The sequence below is a fragment of the Haliaeetus albicilla genome, chromosome W, assembly GCF_947461875.1.
Source record: "Haliaeetus albicilla chromosome W, bHalAlb1.1, whole genome shotgun sequence".
NCBI lineage: Eukaryota > Metazoa > Chordata > Aves > Accipitriformes > Accipitridae > Haliaeetus > Haliaeetus albicilla.
The window spans coordinates 4,783,144-4,799,656 of record NC_091515.1 but is presented as its reverse complement, the minus strand read 5'-3'; the positions used below and the strand labels follow the sequence as shown (position 1 = coordinate 4,799,656).

Below are 16,513 nucleotides of genomic sequence, written 5' to 3'. Positions count from 1 at the left end.
CCATATAAAAACACAGACAAGTGCAACTAGATCAGAGTCTAGTCACAAGAGACATGTTCAATCCTTTGTCCTCTGGTTTCCAGAGATTTCCACATAAATAGCATTTCCCTCCCCTCTTCAGACAGGGTTAGTCTAAAATTCCTGTGTTATCCTTCCTTGGTTTTGCAAGCAAACAATGCATAATATTCTGTTATACCCAATTAGTTTGTGTATGAACTTTGGAGCCTTAAGGTAATCCTGAATGATTATGATGATGAAATGAAGAAATGGCAGTACATGCAAAAAAATCATACAGGAATAATTATACCAAGAAAGTTACTGCTCTAATAACACAAAGGAAAATGTGGATTTTGTTTCTGACTTAACTGTATCCACCCCTTGAAAACACACTCATAGAAGCCATATAAAGTGACTGCTATGGATTTAAAAATAAAGAGCAACTTTTAGGTTTCAATTACATTTGCTTACTGCAACAATGACAATTTTCAAGGAGCAAATTAAAAACCCTAAAACAATTCTGGATAACAATGGAAAGAAAGCAGTAACAATGGTTATAAATAGGGGCGATTTGAGAAACTGTTTGTCGGATTTCAGTGACTTTCCAAGACAAGCCTGAGCACATCCCTGATGAACACCAGGCTGGATTCCCACAGCTCACCCGGCTCCTTTGTACCCACAGCATTTAGATTTTGCAATACCCACTTCACAGGCAGCTTTAGAGTTAAGGACCTTGGAATTTCAGATTCCCAGATTGGCTAACCCTAAACTGACCAACTCTCAGAGCAAAATCTACCCAAGAACCGTTTGGGTTTTTTGGTTTGGTTTGGTTGTTTTGGTTGTCGGGGTTTGGGTTTTGGTGGTTGTTTTTTGGTGTTTTCATTTTTTTGCAGCTCTGAACTTTAAACCAGACTGTATGAAAAAAGATTTAATCATATCACAGAGAAAATATTCTCTTACTTGATCAGCTGACCAATTCGCTTCACAAACTGTCGGTACCGTGCTCTGTTAAATGTTTCTAACCCCGCAGACAGAAGTTCCACTAACGAGTTTGCAAAAGCAAAAATCTTCATCATCTCCTGGGGAGTTGTTTTTTCAGGAAAATAAGCACCTAAGACCAAGACAGAAAAATACATCTCAAAAAAAATGTGTGAACTCTGGATTTTTTAAGTAACTTTATAAGCACTCAAAACAACAATTCATCATATAACTGGCAAACAGTTCATTGTTTGCCAGCTATATAGTGAACTGAAATTTATGTTTTGTTTATGAAATGTACAATAAATACCTGTTAAGTATGAAAGTACAAATAAACTATGCAAGCTATAAGACCTCTAGGAAGCAATTACCTTCATGTACTTGTCCAGAGATTTAGCAAAATAAAGAATGAATAAATAATTGGAGAAAAATCACAGTAATGTTACAGCTAAGAGGCAAAGGGGAAAACTTAGTCCTGAAAGCACATCTGTGAGTGTAACTACTAAGCAGATCAAAACTAAGGGAAAGGACTAACATTTTGCATGCTTGTATTGCTCTAAGTTTTTAAGGTATCCCATACGCATGGCATACACTTCCATCTCATCTATTTAGTCTGTGAGCTGTTGCGCAAGTTCATTATTACTTCACTGAGAGACTCTAATGCAGTAGCATTCTTGGCAGTTTTAGTCATTAATATAATTAGCGTAAGCAAAATGAAGAACAATTCTTCAGCAGCAGATTTATTTACCTCCAGACTTAAATCCAAGGAACTGCTGAAAGAGTTCATGAAACGGAAACTGTGACAACAGGGCAATCAAGTCATCTTCCAAGAGCAGAATCCAGCTTGTTTCAGGATCCTCATCCTATAGACAAATACAGTCGCTTTTAGTAGCTTTACAATAAAACACACGGTAAAAGGGCCTCACTACTGTACTAATTACAGTTTGCTTTTAAGAGGAGACCAAAGAAATTGCAAATGAACTCTCCTTCACACGCACACACAAGCTCCTAAATTCCTCTTCTGTGTGTGTTTCTACATAAAAGCCCTCATCAGCTAGGAAACAGAACTAGAGGCAATGATATGTTAGTCCAACCCACCTTCTGAAGGTAAGCACCTATTCAAACGTATGCCTGCTTCCATGCTCCTTCTGCATGCAATAGCTCAAACATTTATATGCTATCTGTTAATACTCATTCCTGGAAGCTCCACTATCTACAGTTATATCACAGAGCTAAAAGGAGAGTAAAATAGATCAAAGTTTCAAATGATGCTTTTTAACTGGATAAGTCAGCTTTTCTTCCTCCATTTCACAAAAAAAAACAAAAAAACAATGAAATAAGCTTGAGCAAAAGCATAAAGGGAAAAAAAGAAAAAAAAAAGAAGTCATTTGCTGTACCTCTTCACCTCCTTCATCTACCAGGGTCCAGTTTCCAGATTCTTTCCCAGATGAAGAGGAACTTTTCCTTTCACTTGGTTTCATATGGCACATGAAGTCCACCCGATTTCTGATTTAAAGTGCAAAAACAAGTATACAAAAAATTAGAAAATTAAAAATTCTGAATTAATTCATCTTTTAGTAAAGAGAAAATATTAAGAGAACAGATACAAGAACAAGAAATTAACAAGTATGTCAGAAAGCTGCCTGGCAGAAAAGGACCTGGGGGTGTTGGTCGACAGGCAGCTGAGTATGAGCCAGCAGTGTGCCCAGGTGGCCAAGAAGGCCAACGGCATCCTGGCTTGTATCAGAAATGGTGTGGCCAGCAGGACTAGGGAAGCGATTGTTCCCCTGCACTCAGCACTGGTGAGGCTGCACCTCGAGTCCTGTGTTCAGTTTTGGGCCCCTCACTACAGGAAAGACATGGAGGTGCTGGAGCGTGTCCAGAGAAGGGCAACGAAGCTGGTGAAGGGTCTGGAGCACAAGTCTCATGAGGAGCAGCTGAGGGAACTGGGGTTGTTTAGTCTGGAGAAAAGGAGGCTGAGGGGAGACCTCATTGCCCTCTACAGCTACCTGAAAGGAGGTTGTAGTGAGGTGGGTACTGGTCTCTTCTATCAAGTAACTAGTGATAGGACAAGAGGAAATGGCCTCTAGTTGTGCTAGGGGAGGTTTAGATTGGATATTAGGAAAAATATCTTCACTGAAAGGGTTGTCAGGCATTGGACCAGGCTGCCCAGGGAAGTGGTGGAGTCACCATCCCTGGAGGTATTTAAAAGACGTGTAGATGTGGTGCTTAGGGACATGGCTTAGTGGTCGGCTTGGCAGTGCTAGGTTAACGGTTGGACTCGATGATCTTAAAGGTCCTTTCCAATCTAAATGACCCTATGATTCTAAATGATGCTACGATAACCTGATATCCTCCAAGACTCACACCAATCTGCTGTATTCTGTAAATAATCTTCCAAGCAATTTTCTGAACAATGTAAATGGCTATCAGCCCTGTATAGCAAGCATATTTAAATATGCAAGAAATAACACTATTCTTGCCCATGTGTAAGAAAAATCCTTTTAAAAAAAAAAAAAGGATATCGTATTTCAGAAGAGGTACTCTACAACAACCATTTAAGGCTATCATCTGGTGAGTCAACAACAAACAGGACAAGCACAAGCCAGCTCCACTATACAACTTTCGTAGCTGCACTAGCTGGACACCACATCAATGTTAGTAAGACTGGTCTTACTACCACAACTAAAGACCTTCCAGGAAAGAGTTGCCTCAAATCAACCCAGCTCCCATTCCATGTAGTAGACCACCTCAAGTCTGGGATACTAGTTTTCGGGCTCTATATACTGTACAAATCCTTAGTTGTTCAGACGTACCAGCAAGTTAAACAAATGTGCAGAAAGGTTATACAAAAAGTTAAAATCATAACATCCAACTTCCTTCTAACTTGAACTGTACTGCCAGAACTCTGCACACAGTGCCACAAAACTCTGGAATAATTATCACCCTTCTGAACACCTTCAACTTATACTCTGATAATACCAGTCTATTACAAATTAAATACAAGTTTTAAGACACTGATTTCACAAACCAAATTCAGAATTCAAATTTGTTCCTGACACGGAGCAACTGTAACAGACAAGTCTCAGCTCTTTTACCAGTAAGTACACCCATTGTGGAGGCTCTGCATTCTTGTATCAACAGTTGAGAGCATCACTCCAGACACCTTAAGGTAGACCTTGTTCAAAACACAAGCATCAAAATGCATTGGCAGTATGCACGCCCTGAGGATACACTTGTCTCCCCAGGCAGCTCTAGACTGGAAACGTGAAAACAAAGCCGTTAAAAATAATAGCCTCCAATAAACAGGACTCCCACTTAACTCAGGGTCAGAATATCAATGCCACAATGACAACCCTAAATACCAGCAGTTTGATTCTTTGACATTAAAATTTGGGCAGCTGGGAGGCAAGTTATATATTTTATCTGAAGCACATAACAGTTTTCACTAATGACTGACTTCATCAACTAGCTTCTCCAAGCACCAGGTATTCCTTCTAGATTAAAAAAAGGATGAAAAATCAGTTAAGAAGCCCAACCAGCATACACACCAACTTAGCAAACCCTTTACTCAAGGGCTTCTGTTGAGGAGACAGTATAATGAACAGGCCATCATGCAAGGCAAGAACTCTATATTTCAGAAGTCACAGTAACAAAACATGTCAGTCTTCACAAGCTACTTGACAGCTGAAAGCAAGCTGCATCATACTGTGCACAGTCGGAGAATGTACTGCCAAGGCTGTATTTTAAGATGAATGAGTAAAAACAGTTTGAATTAAACTGTGAATGTCTTTCTTGTGCCTGCTTTTATAACTTTGCCTGCAACGAACTCCGAGTTTCACAAGCAGATCATGTGTCATGTTTCCTACTCTTAAATAATCAGAACATATTTATAAAATCATATTGATACTTACTTGACAGGAGACATAAGCAAGGCAAGAGATTGCATGAAATGAAAGACACCTGATGGGTTATCCAAGACTTTGATCTGAAATTAAATGCAAAAATCTAAGTAAATCCAAACAAGTAAAACAAAGGGCAAATTAGTTTTAGTAGAGAAATTCAAATTCTGAGCTTTACTTTTTTCACTAGCTTTTTGTTGATACTAAAAAGTATCCATAAAAGACAGTACCCACACCCTGGAGAAAGTATTACTATGGCAAAAGACTGGGAGTTGTCCAAAAGAATTACTTATAAAGGAGGAAAAAAAAGAAAAAAAAAAAAAAAAACCACATCAAAAGCTCCACAAAAAAGGCAACTTCTCTGTTTCACACATACTTCTGGACCAGCAGGAATTGGGATGTTAAGCACTGGGGAAGTTAGGATCCTACCATGTTAGGTTAACGGTTCGACTCAATCTTAAGGGTCTTTTTCAGCCTAAATGATTCTATTATTCTATTCTATCCTTTCATTTCCTTGCTTGCCTTTCCCTTGTTAGTGTAATTGCAATCTTTTTCCTATGGCTAGATTTCCAACATCTTCCCCTCTTGAGGGGCAAAAATGTTCTTTGCAAGAATGCCCTGGTGGCTTTGGATATTTGCACTCCCTCTGATCTGTACAAAGTGAACTCTTTCCCTTGCCCTTGAAATTACCTAACTAATAAACTTTACAGTGAAACCAGTCCCATTTCAATGTGCAGGACATAAAAATCTGTTCTTCCTCATCCCTTATACATCACAGAGCTGCCTCCAATCTCACTTGTCTCATACACAGCTGCTGCTTCAAGTCTAAATATTCTTTCCATTTCTTGGACAGCACTCCAAACCTTCTGTTGCATGAGGCCTTCCGAGATGCACCGCAAGTCCCCGACTCCCTTTCATGGAGTGTCTCCAGACAAGAATGAGAAGTGTGTTTCCCTGTAAACCTGCTCACAGTTGGGCTAACATGGGTAAATACATCCCCTCACAAACCCTTCACTGTTACCATGATTCCACACACCTGGAAAGGCGGTGTCAGTCATGAGCGATTGACTAGGCACAAGACACTGTCCTACCCACTCCACTCCAACTTTCTGACAATAAAGAATTAAACATTCACACCTGAATGAATGGACAAGCCCATTCACTGATCCCAGCTGGACATCGAAGGATGTGGTTGAAGAGGAAGAGATGGTCACCTGGACAGCCAATTCTTTGCAACACAGACACCTAAAGGGAAGTATATCGGAATCTTGTAAACAATTTCAAGGTTCATTCCTTTATAGTCTTGCTAACTAGAGTAATACTGGTTTTTTGTTTCTCCTCCCACGCTTTCTAACAAACCTCAATTTTCAGAGCAAGTTACAGGAGAAAAATATTTAAAAGTCTGTTTGCTTGGCTTATGAGCCACAAACCATTTTCTCTGGTGTACAAACATGAATTACTTTACAATCGCATTAAAACCAAATTTATTTAGAAATCAGCAAGAATAGAAGTTTCTCAAAAATGACAAGTCTGAATAGTTTTAATTTCAAAATAAGTAAAAGCATAATGAATATTGAATATTAAGTCTACTCTGAGCAGTGTTGGCTGCTCATGGGCCAGTCCTCATTAATGCTGCTGACCTCCACTGACTTCATCAGCCAAGGGAATTCATTATAAAGATTCACTAACAGATTCTGTTGCTCAAGCAGAACAAACTCCCCAAAAATTGCATGTGGGACAATAAGAGAAACAGTAACACTTTCAGAAACTACCCCCAAATTCATCCATTGTGTTGGATCAAACAGATATATCCATGCTTACTCCCTCACCAGTCTCTGCAGCCACATGAGAAGGTCACTCTGAAATTGAGGATCTTCAATAACTCTGCGAGTGAAACTGAAAAGGACGCTGATACATTCCTTCAAGTGGCCCAAGTCTGAAGAAAGATTTTCTGATTGCTTTGAAACTGTAAATCAAAACCAGAATTAAGGAGTTTTGACAAGCAGCTCTCAGAGTGGTAACATAAGTAGTGGTTCTGAAGCGATACAGAAAACTTGCTCTATCTATCTATACATACCAAGACGTTTCAACACAGTTGCTTGCTAAATCCGACAGAGAAGTAGAGTACTTTATGTAGAGTACTTTATTTCATCTTATAATTTAGCACTGGACATTAATTACAAGAAGAATATACTATGGTTGCTCTCACAAAAGGCCTTCCCTCAACACAAACTTTGTAAGAACCACCATTTACTATGCATATAAACAATCTGGGAGGCGGAGGGCAAAGGGAGGAGGACTAGGAAGGATAAACACCCGGGGTGGGAGGGGAAGGAATACTTCAGCTAAAAGATTATATTGGCACAAACCCAAGTAAGTAATATACCTAGGATGAAAATCAAAAAGATTTCTCAGTATTAGAGCTGCAAGATTTCAAATGGCCTTCCAAGAGGAAGTAAAGCAGGAAAAATATCCAGCTGGTTTTAGAATTATGCATACTCAATTTGGAAAAGGGACTATATTGTATGTTGCCTTTGACAACAAAAGATTGGAGTCCGGGTTTCCCAGCCCACCCAGTGTTCCTCTACAGTAATCAGTGGCAGTATGTAACTTAGAATAAGGTAATCCTGCATTCAGCTTCCACTCTCCAGGTGAATAAGGCAAGAGAATTGGAGTTTCTCCCGGGAGATCAGCAGGTTTTAATATCAGAGGAGAAACACACCAGTATACAAATTCCACCACAAGACTCCAAAACTGCAGGTGAACAAGGCATTTGGCACCCTGAACAGCACGGGGAGCAGTCCAGACCAGCAACACACCTTGTTCTTGCTGCTGAAGAGCCACTGATCTCAGCAGGGATGAGCTGCTGAGCAACCTGTAGACATACGACTCCACTTGCAAGCGGGACAACACTGAAGTGTACGAGTGCAGCGCCAGTGTCTGATGCACATGCTCTGCTTTGGCTTCAAACAGCTTTTTCAGTTCCCCCAGCACACTTTCATTCAGCTCCACTGTCTGGTAGCGATGGTGACCTGTCACTTTGCACTGATCTGCACAGACACCCTGAAAAGAAAGCAATTATTTTATTGAAGTGGCTTTGTCATTTTGTTGGGTCAAGTGTGCTTACAGAAATTAACCTTGACATAACCCTCCCCTCAACAGATTTCAGAGCCTTCATAAAAGGGGCCACTTAACAGGTGGAAAAGACAAACATGTCAGAACATCCTACATACGTTTTAGAGCTGGTGATTACTGAAGATTCATATCCCTTACTTCTGAAAAAATTACTCTACAAACCCTCAATAACTCAGATTTAGAAATAGACATGAAGTGACTTGCCTGTATCACTGACAGATGTGAACAAAATCAGGTCTCTCTATTCCCAGTGAGTGCAACTGCTTCTCGGTTTATAGATTTCCATAAATATTTGGGTCTGCTATTTTAAAGCTAAAATATGCACTGAAACAACATAAATATTTTTCTAAGCTCCCAGAACTGAATATTTATACCAATTCCCCATTGTACATTTAAAATTTTCAGAAATGAACTGTACTCTAACTTTTTTCCTCAAACTGGAATTAAAAGCTGAGGCCAGTCTTCCTCTGTCCTATCTCTAATTCTTCAGCACAAGAAAACCACAATACGCAACATTCCTGTTATTCTTCTATGCAACCAGGAAACGTGCTTCAGAGCCAGCACTTTGGAAGCTTAGCTTGAAGTTATCCCTGTGTTTCCTAAGTTAGTAGAAGAAGAATTTTAAATTGGCATAAAACAATTATTCTGACACAATAAATACATAATGAATCAGGATAGAACAAAGCAAGCAGCAAGCTTAGCCAACTGTATGATGCCCAGTGGGGGTGTAAGAGTGAAGCCAAAATTGCTTTCAGCATAGAAAGCGATCAACACAAAAGAGTCCAGTGAGGTTCAGCGTTATACCCTAATAAAAAGGAAAAGATTCAAATCTGTTCAGTGAATGTCTCTCAACATCTCAGCTCTGAGGAACTGCACAGGAGAGGCACTGCACTCACAGAGACAACAGTGAAGCCACCACATACATAAGTACTTAGCACCCTTGGGCAACTTTGATGGTGTGTTGGCTATGAACAGCATCAGAGCGCCAGAACAATTTTATTCACTTCCACTGTAATGTTCAGCTCCAAAAACAAGTTACACAGAATGAGTGTGGGGAAAGATTTTTCTGATGTGTGCACCAGAGAGCTCTCCAGACCCTTCTGGTTTGCAGACAGAAATGCTACAGAATACCACGACCACCCTGGAAGTAGCTAAAACCACAGCTACATTTATGGAGCAACTGTTACTGAAAGTGGATGGACCTCACATGCCCTTTGCTTTGAGCAACAGGGTCACCCACAAGCATGACTCAAGCTCCTCTGCAGCTGCCACCTCTGAAAGCAGGACAGTCAGGAATGACGTCAATGAAAACTGTCACTACAGGCAGCAGGCCAGATGGGACATCACGGCTACAGTCATTCTGACGTCCTACTCCACCACATATCCCCTGCATCTACCCGAAGCATTGTGCCACAAACTTCACCTAACACTACAGGCAGAACTGGCTGTACACAGCTCATTCTGACTGACTACACACAAGTCTGACTCCCAAGAGATCACTAACAGAGATCCTAGTACCCTACATTCATCAGAGTTTAAAAATCAAACAACAAACTGTCTTAAGTCTCAACAGAACGATACTCTGAAGTACTGGGGGTTAGTGGAGAGACAGGAAGCAAAGGCAATCATCTCTTTTTAAAACAACAGAGCTTAAATACAATAAACTTGACAGCAAGTAAAATTAAGGTCTGGAATCACATCCAGATAGTTTGGGTTCAAAAGTAGCTTCAGCAACAGCACCTGCACAGTTTTCTGTTCTTCTTTAAAAGTCCATAATCTCCCCTTAACATTTTGGCAGTCTGTCATCATAGCCTGCAGCTCTGCCTCGGCCAGCAAAAGCTGCTTCCTGCAGCGCATGTAGTTCAGGAGCAGTTCATAAAATTCGTGCCTGTCCTGATGAGCAACGCTTTCGAATTCCTCTGCGTAGGAGTCAACATTTTCCAACCATGAACACGGCTCAAAAATTTTCAGCTGTTCTCTGGTAAATGGCACCAGTTCTGGTTCAGTTGGGAGCTCTGGATACAACCTTTCATTGTGCGACAGCGGTTTAACTGCTATTATGGTTGGTCTCTCATATGACAATTCAGCTGACAAGTTTGGATAAACTGGTTTCAATCCCGATCGCTGAACACGTGTTTTGGATTTCTCAGATTGCTGCAAGATACTAGGAGGAGGCTTCTCTGACAAACAGACAAGAGGATTTTTATCACCTTGTACGTTTTCAGTTACTTTGTCCTGTACAAAGCCCACTACTGTCCGAGAGCCAGCAGCACTAGAATGAAATGTACTACTCGATAAATCAGAGTTTCCTGATCCGCTAGCAACCACCTCCACAGGGCTGTGAGGTTTGTCCAACTTGCTTTTTCCACTCTTCTCAACACCGCCCCTGCATTCCTCATGGGAATGATCAGCTTTGAACTCTTCTGCATTTGTGGGAGGCTCCAGAGTCACTGTCGAAGATCCTTCATTTGCTGAAGACAAAGTACTCTGGGAGATGTCGCACACATCTTTTATAGTTTTTCCATCCTCTACTTCATCACTGAGACAAATTTCTGTAAATTCTCCAGGACTTTCCACTTGCACTTTACTGGCTTGAGAAGACACTTCTGCCACAGGAGGGAGGAAGACATCATCAGACTCTTGTATGTGGGTTTCCTCACTACTTTTTTTCTTTTTTTCCTAGGGAAAAATAAAAAATTAACAGTGTCATTACCAAGTGAATCTACCCCCCTTGCATCCCCAAACCCCACCATCACCAAAACTAGAATTTGTCAACATCACAACTCCAAAAGCCCCTCTTAACACATTAATTTTCATAACATTAGATGTAAAAACAAATGTACCGAACAGATCCTTGTTCTTTAGCTGCCCTTTGAAGAGTGCCTATCAGTGTCTATTTTCTTGGTCATCTCTTGAACAATGCTTCAACATTTCTATGTAAAAAGCTATAAATATCACAGGACAGAATGTTTCATTAACATATAAAATAACCAAAATAACAGGACCCTGACCTCTAAAAACAGCCACTAGATTTCAACATATTGCAAAAAAAAGTTACTCTGCAATTCATCTTAAGTTTTACAGCAATATTTTAATGAATGGAAAATTATCTTTACAAAAGTAATTTCAGAACAAAGAAAGTCTGGAATGCACCCCCTAATTACATTATAAAACTATCACAACATCTGTACATTTACTGAAATACCTATTTTCAATAGGTATTACACACTAGAGGTGTAGAAGAACTTAGCAGTGACATTGAAATTGTAAACTGATTATCCACTTTTAAATTAAGATCAGTTTGGGGGTAAACAGTTCCCATAAACCTAGTTTAAGGTATAGATTAGCCTCCTTCCCAAAGCACTGCATGGGAAATAACGTTGCACAGGAAATCAACAAGATTTTGTCAATTTGTAAATCATTTGCCAATTTGTAAAACAAGAAATTGGCAAAGTGTTTTGCCAATTTGTAAATTGTTTGTGTGTACCTACCAGTTTATTAGGAGCGAAACTGACAAGAGTTAGGTTACAATGCTCCAGTTTTGGATGACCCAGATAATATAAAAAAGAACACAGATGAAATTAGGAAAAGCTCTCAATATTCCTGCGTGACTGGGGAAAAGATGATAGTTTCAGAAATTTGCTGACAGTATCACATATACTTTCACTAAACTTCTGACATGACTTTGCCTTATGACAAGGCATACAAGAAAACAGCTCAAATCAAGGCCCTAACTACCTTCTACCTGAAGCCTAATTTTACTTCAAACATATGCTCACAGCTCCCTTACAACACAGCAATACACTGCCTTTGCTTACAGATTGTGTTTTCCAGTATATTAAATCCTGTAAACACTTCTGATCACGAAACAGTTCTGACACACTCCAAGACTAGCTAAAGCTACAGGTGAGAGGTTAAAAACAGATCAGCACAATTCTTTAAACTAGGACTTGATGTTATAATAAACATCTCCAGACAATTAACTCAAAGTCAGTCCTTTCCACAGGACACTATATCACTAGATCATATTTTTGACAGTGTACTAATCCACATACTTTACAAACGCATACTGGTCCTTTCGTCTCTAGAATCTCAAAGTTCCCTCTTGCAGTCCTCATACAGAAGAAACTCCCTTTATCTCTCAGTAGCATTCTGTATTCCTCACAAATGCTACTGTTAGATAAAATAGTTGTTTTTAAAATTTATAAAGTGCCTTTCAGTTCTCACTTTCCAAGGCAAAAAACGCCATAATCGTTAACAGGGATTTCATCTGAGAAAGGATGAGAGAAATCAGGTTCTGAATTAACATGAAAGCAAAATCTGCTGTTCTCTCTTCTGAGGTTTAGCCTTTAAATCAAAGATGACACCTGCTCCTTAGCCTTGTCCCATGCCTAACCATTCTCCCCTCCTAGCATATCAGTGAATGACACCTCAAGCTCTAAGGACACCTACCATTTCTCAGCAAACATCTCTGGAGTAACTAAGTGCTACCCACCGAGATGGACACACATACAGGTTCACCTTCACCAGTTCCAGGTTCACTGGTTTTGCCACCAAACTGTGTTTGAATCGGTCTGGTGTTACTGGTGCTGGACAAGCTTAACTTTGGGGCTACTATTTTCAGAAAGCCCTGGGCTCCATTCCACTACTTGGCAGCCCCACAGCTGAGCCAGCCTTTGTCTCAGCTCACAAGAATTTCAGCTTTTCAAAGGATTATGGCTGTTTCTGAGACATGGGGAACTTAATGTGACTGAGGCCCAAACTGCATCCTCAAATACCCTTGCCTATTAACAGAGCTGAGCATAGTAATAGCAACAAAAATATCAGGAATGGGTCATGTGTAACACTGAAGAATTCTGGATTCTCACACGTGACACTGCCAGTAAATTATTTCACAGTGAATTACACCTGGAAGGGATGGCCAAACGCAGCAGCTGCAGGAGTCACCATATACATCCTTAATGAACTACCAGCGTCATCTGTGACTCACTGCCTTTCTGCAGGGAACTGATTCTCTTCAGCAGCAGTCTTAAGATTTGACTGCCTTGCACATGCTATGGGGCTGAATCAAAACAAAAACAATTACACACTTACTCTTCTGGGATTGCTTTTCCCTCCAAACTTTACTTGCCTGGAGTTCAGGAATCACAGCCATTGACACTTAGATCTAACCCTTATTTTACAAAACAATGGTCAATTAATGCATTAATTTTGTTTTCACAAGGCTTTGACAGCCATAACTTCAATACCTTTGCTCTATATGGTGCAGTTTACAACATAAAAGAGGTTAAGCAATTAAGGGAAAGGTTTCTATTTAGACTCAACTCTGAGGCAAGATATTTTGGTTCGGATCATTTCCACAAACTACTGAAATTCCGCGTAGCACAGCTACAAGGGAAATAAAGCCTTCAGAAAGCTGTCAGTACTAACATCATGAAGGAGGAACATACTCACAACAGGATTAAAACCTAGGAAGAGCGACGCTTAACAACTGCAGTACCAACAAAGAACACTGTCGTCTGCTATACATGGCCTCATGTTTTGAGCATTTCAAAGCCAAACCATTCCGTATGAGATGTAGCAAGACCGCCATCCCATATTGTACTAAAACACTGCTAAAGGCCAATAAGCTCTACTGCTCTATAGCTTCAACACAGATGCAGCTCCAGCTGCCTCGCTGCGCACAGCTATTGGAGAAGGCCACACGCTATAGGAATAAAAAGCTTGTTTACACCCTTTTACAACACAGAAACTATCACACCCTTCACCTGGCTGCCAACTAGGTCTTCTTACGTCGCTTCAAGAAAGCACAGACGTTCAGAAATCTTTTTAGAAAAGTGTGCCCACCCCGGCCCCCAGCTCTAACAGCTTCCAGCAGAAGAGGACGGCCATAAACACCGCCCAGAGCAGCCACCCTTCCCGCCGCTTTAAAACAAAACCAAACAAGCAAAAAAAAAGAGTAACACAAATAGGAGCCTGATCCCTTGACCAAAGTCCCAGGGCGCCCGGAGCCGCCACAAACGAAAGGCGGCGGTGACAGACCCGCCGCTGGGCCGAGGCCCCCCGGCCCCGGGAGGGTGGAACGACACCCTGGGGATCTCCCCGGCCGCCCCCCGGCCCCGGCCCACCCCTACCTTAGGTCTGCTCTTGGCTCGGGCCTTGCGGGGAACCCTCACGGCCTCCGCCATGGCCCCCGCCCGCTGCGGCGCTGCCCGGGCGACTGGGGGCGGTGGCGGAAGGGGCGGGACTGTAGCTACTCCCTCCCGGCCGCTCGCGGCCAATCAGCAGCGGGGCAGCTACGGGAGGGACGGAGGGACACGCCGAGTCGCGGTGCGTCACCTCCTCCACAGGGGCCTGGGAGGAGGCCGGGCTCTCCCATAAGGATCTATGGGGAGGCCAGGCTCCTCCATAGGGGCCTGGCAGGAGGCCAGGCTCCCCTATAAGGATCTATGGGGAGGCCAGGCTCCTCTATAGGGGCCTGGGAGGCGGCCAGGCTCCCCTATAAGGATCTATGGGGAGGCCAGGCTCCTCCATAGGGGCCTGGGAGGCGGCCAGGCTCCCCTATAAGGATCTATGGGGAGGCCAGGCTCCTCCATAGGGGCCTGGCAGGAGGCCAGGCTCCCCTATAAGGATCTATGGCCAGGCGGCCAGGCTCCCCTATAAGGATCTATGGGGAGGCCAGGCTCCTCCATAGGGGCCTGGGAGGAGGCCAGGCTCCCCTATAAGGATCTATGGGGAGGCCAGGCTCCTCCATAGGGGCCTGGCAGGAGGCCAGGCTCCCCTATAAGGATCTATGGGGAGGCCAGGCTCCTCTATAGGGGCCTGGGAGGCGGCCAGGCTCCCCTATAAGGATCTATGGGGAGGCCAGGCTCCTCCATAGGGGCCTGGGAGGCGGCCAGGCTCCCCTATAAGGATCTATGGGGAGGCCAGGCTCCCCCATAGGGGCCTGGCAGGAGGCCAGGCTCCCCTATAAGGATCTATGGCCAGGCGGCCAGGCTCCCCTATAAGGATCTATGGGGAGGCCAGGCTCCTCCATAGGGGCCTGGGAGGAGGCCAGGCTCCCCTATAAGGATCTATGGGGAGGCCAGGCTCCTCCATAGGGGCCTGGCAGGAGGCCAGTCTCCCCTATAAGGATCTATGGGGAGGCCAGGCTCCTCTATAGGGGCCTGGGAGGCGGCCAGGCTCCCCTATAAGGATCTATGGGGAGGCCAGGCTCCTCCATAGGGGCCTGGGAGGCGGCCAGGCTCCCCTATAAGGATCTATGGGGAGGCCAGGCTCCCCCATAGGGGCCTGGGAGGCGGCCAGGCTCCCCTATAAGGATCTATGGCCAGGCGGCCAGGCTCCCCTATAAGGATCTATGGGGAGGCCAGGCTCCTCCATAGGGGCCTGGGAGGAGGCCAGGCTCCCCTATAAGGATCTATGGGGAGGCCAGGCTCCTCCATAGGGGCCTGGGAGGAGGCCAGTCTCCCCTATAAGGATCTATGGGGAGGCCAGGCTCCTCTATAGGGGCCTGGGAGGCGGCCAGGCTCCCCTATAAGGATCTATGGGGAGGCCAGGCTCCTCCATAGGGGCCTGGCAGGAGGCCAGGCTCTCCCATAAGGATCTATGGGGAGGCCAGACTGCTGCTAGAGGGAATGTGGGGTGAGAAGCCAAGCCCCTACTATTGAGGATGGGGAGTGTATGGTCTCTTCTGCCTGCGCCATGGCAGGACCTGGAGGTGCCACTGGAGCAGGGCAGCCTGTCCTGAGGCACCTCCAGGTGCAGCGGAGCTGCTGGCTCAGCCCGGGGGTCCAGGCAGCACTGTCCCTTCTGATCCCTGCCCTGGAACCCAGGTGGCCCCAGGGAGCCGCGACTGGGGGCAAGTCCAAGCCCCACTGGGAGCAGAAGTGACTTCTCCCAGTCCCCAGACGGACAAGCCCCTGCAGAGCTCAGGCCCACCTTGCAGAAGACATCGTAGCCAAGAACAGGCACCGTCCACTCTGCTGAACTCTGTACTTAGAGCTTGAGAAGCCCACGTGTTAGTAATGTAATCTGTAATTTGTAATACGTGTGAAAAAGGTAAACTACGTGGGTCAAGGCAGGGATGCACTGATCCTGACCAGGAGCCCATTGCACGTTCAGGAGCCAGTGACCCCCTCAGCAGGCACAGGGCTTTGCTGTGCTGCACAAGCCCCTTGGCTGCAGGATGTGCTCAACCAGTTCATGGTAACTGGGGGGCCTGCGGGCAGCTCCCACCTGGTACTGGCCCTTAGTCCATCTGCCTGGCCCTGCCTGTATCTGGAAATACAGCGAGAAGTTTTCACGTGAACTTCTGTTATGAATAGAGTTGTTTTCTTGTGATAATTTGTGTATTAGCTCACAGGACCAAAAAGGGAGAGCTCCATCCGACCCTGCCCTAAGGCAGGGTGCCCAGCATCTGAAGGGACGTAAGATTTACTCGCTATCTGTATGCTTCTTCTTATTCTATCTTATTAAAGCAGTTGTCTTATTAAGGCATTTGT

General features: G+C 43.8%; 1 protein-coding gene across 3 annotated transcripts in view; it reads right to left on the bottom strand.

Annotated features, from left to right (window-relative positions):
• Positions 1 to 14,267, bottom strand: part of EPG5 (ectopic P-granules 5 autophagy tethering factor) — a 57,664-nt gene extending 43,397 nt beyond the window's left edge. For 2 of the 3 annotated variants that reach the window (XM_069775366.1, XM_069775367.1), the window contains exons 1-9: positions 14,147 to 14,267; positions 9,753 to 10,691; positions 7,697 to 7,940; positions 6,707 to 6,843; positions 6,015 to 6,122; positions 4,890 to 4,963; positions 2,373 to 2,481; positions 1,724 to 1,838; positions 958 to 1,108 (exon numbers count right to left, since the gene is read on the bottom strand). In XM_069775366.1, coding sequence (XP_069631467.1) covers positions 958 to 1,108; positions 1,724 to 1,838; positions 2,373 to 2,481; positions 4,890 to 4,963; positions 6,015 to 6,122; positions 6,707 to 6,843; positions 7,697 to 7,940; positions 9,753 to 10,691; positions 14,147 to 14,200 — 1,931 coding nt within the window. In that variant the 5' untranslated portion in view covers positions 14,201 to 14,267. Of the gene's footprint in view, positions 1 to 957; positions 1,109 to 1,723; positions 1,839 to 2,372; positions 2,482 to 4,889; positions 4,964 to 6,012; positions 6,123 to 6,706; positions 6,844 to 7,696; positions 7,941 to 9,752; positions 10,692 to 14,146 lie in introns of those variants that run through there. The other variant, XM_069775368.1, reaches the window with a different exon arrangement.
• Positions 14,268 to 16,513: the final 2,246 nt, after the last annotated feature.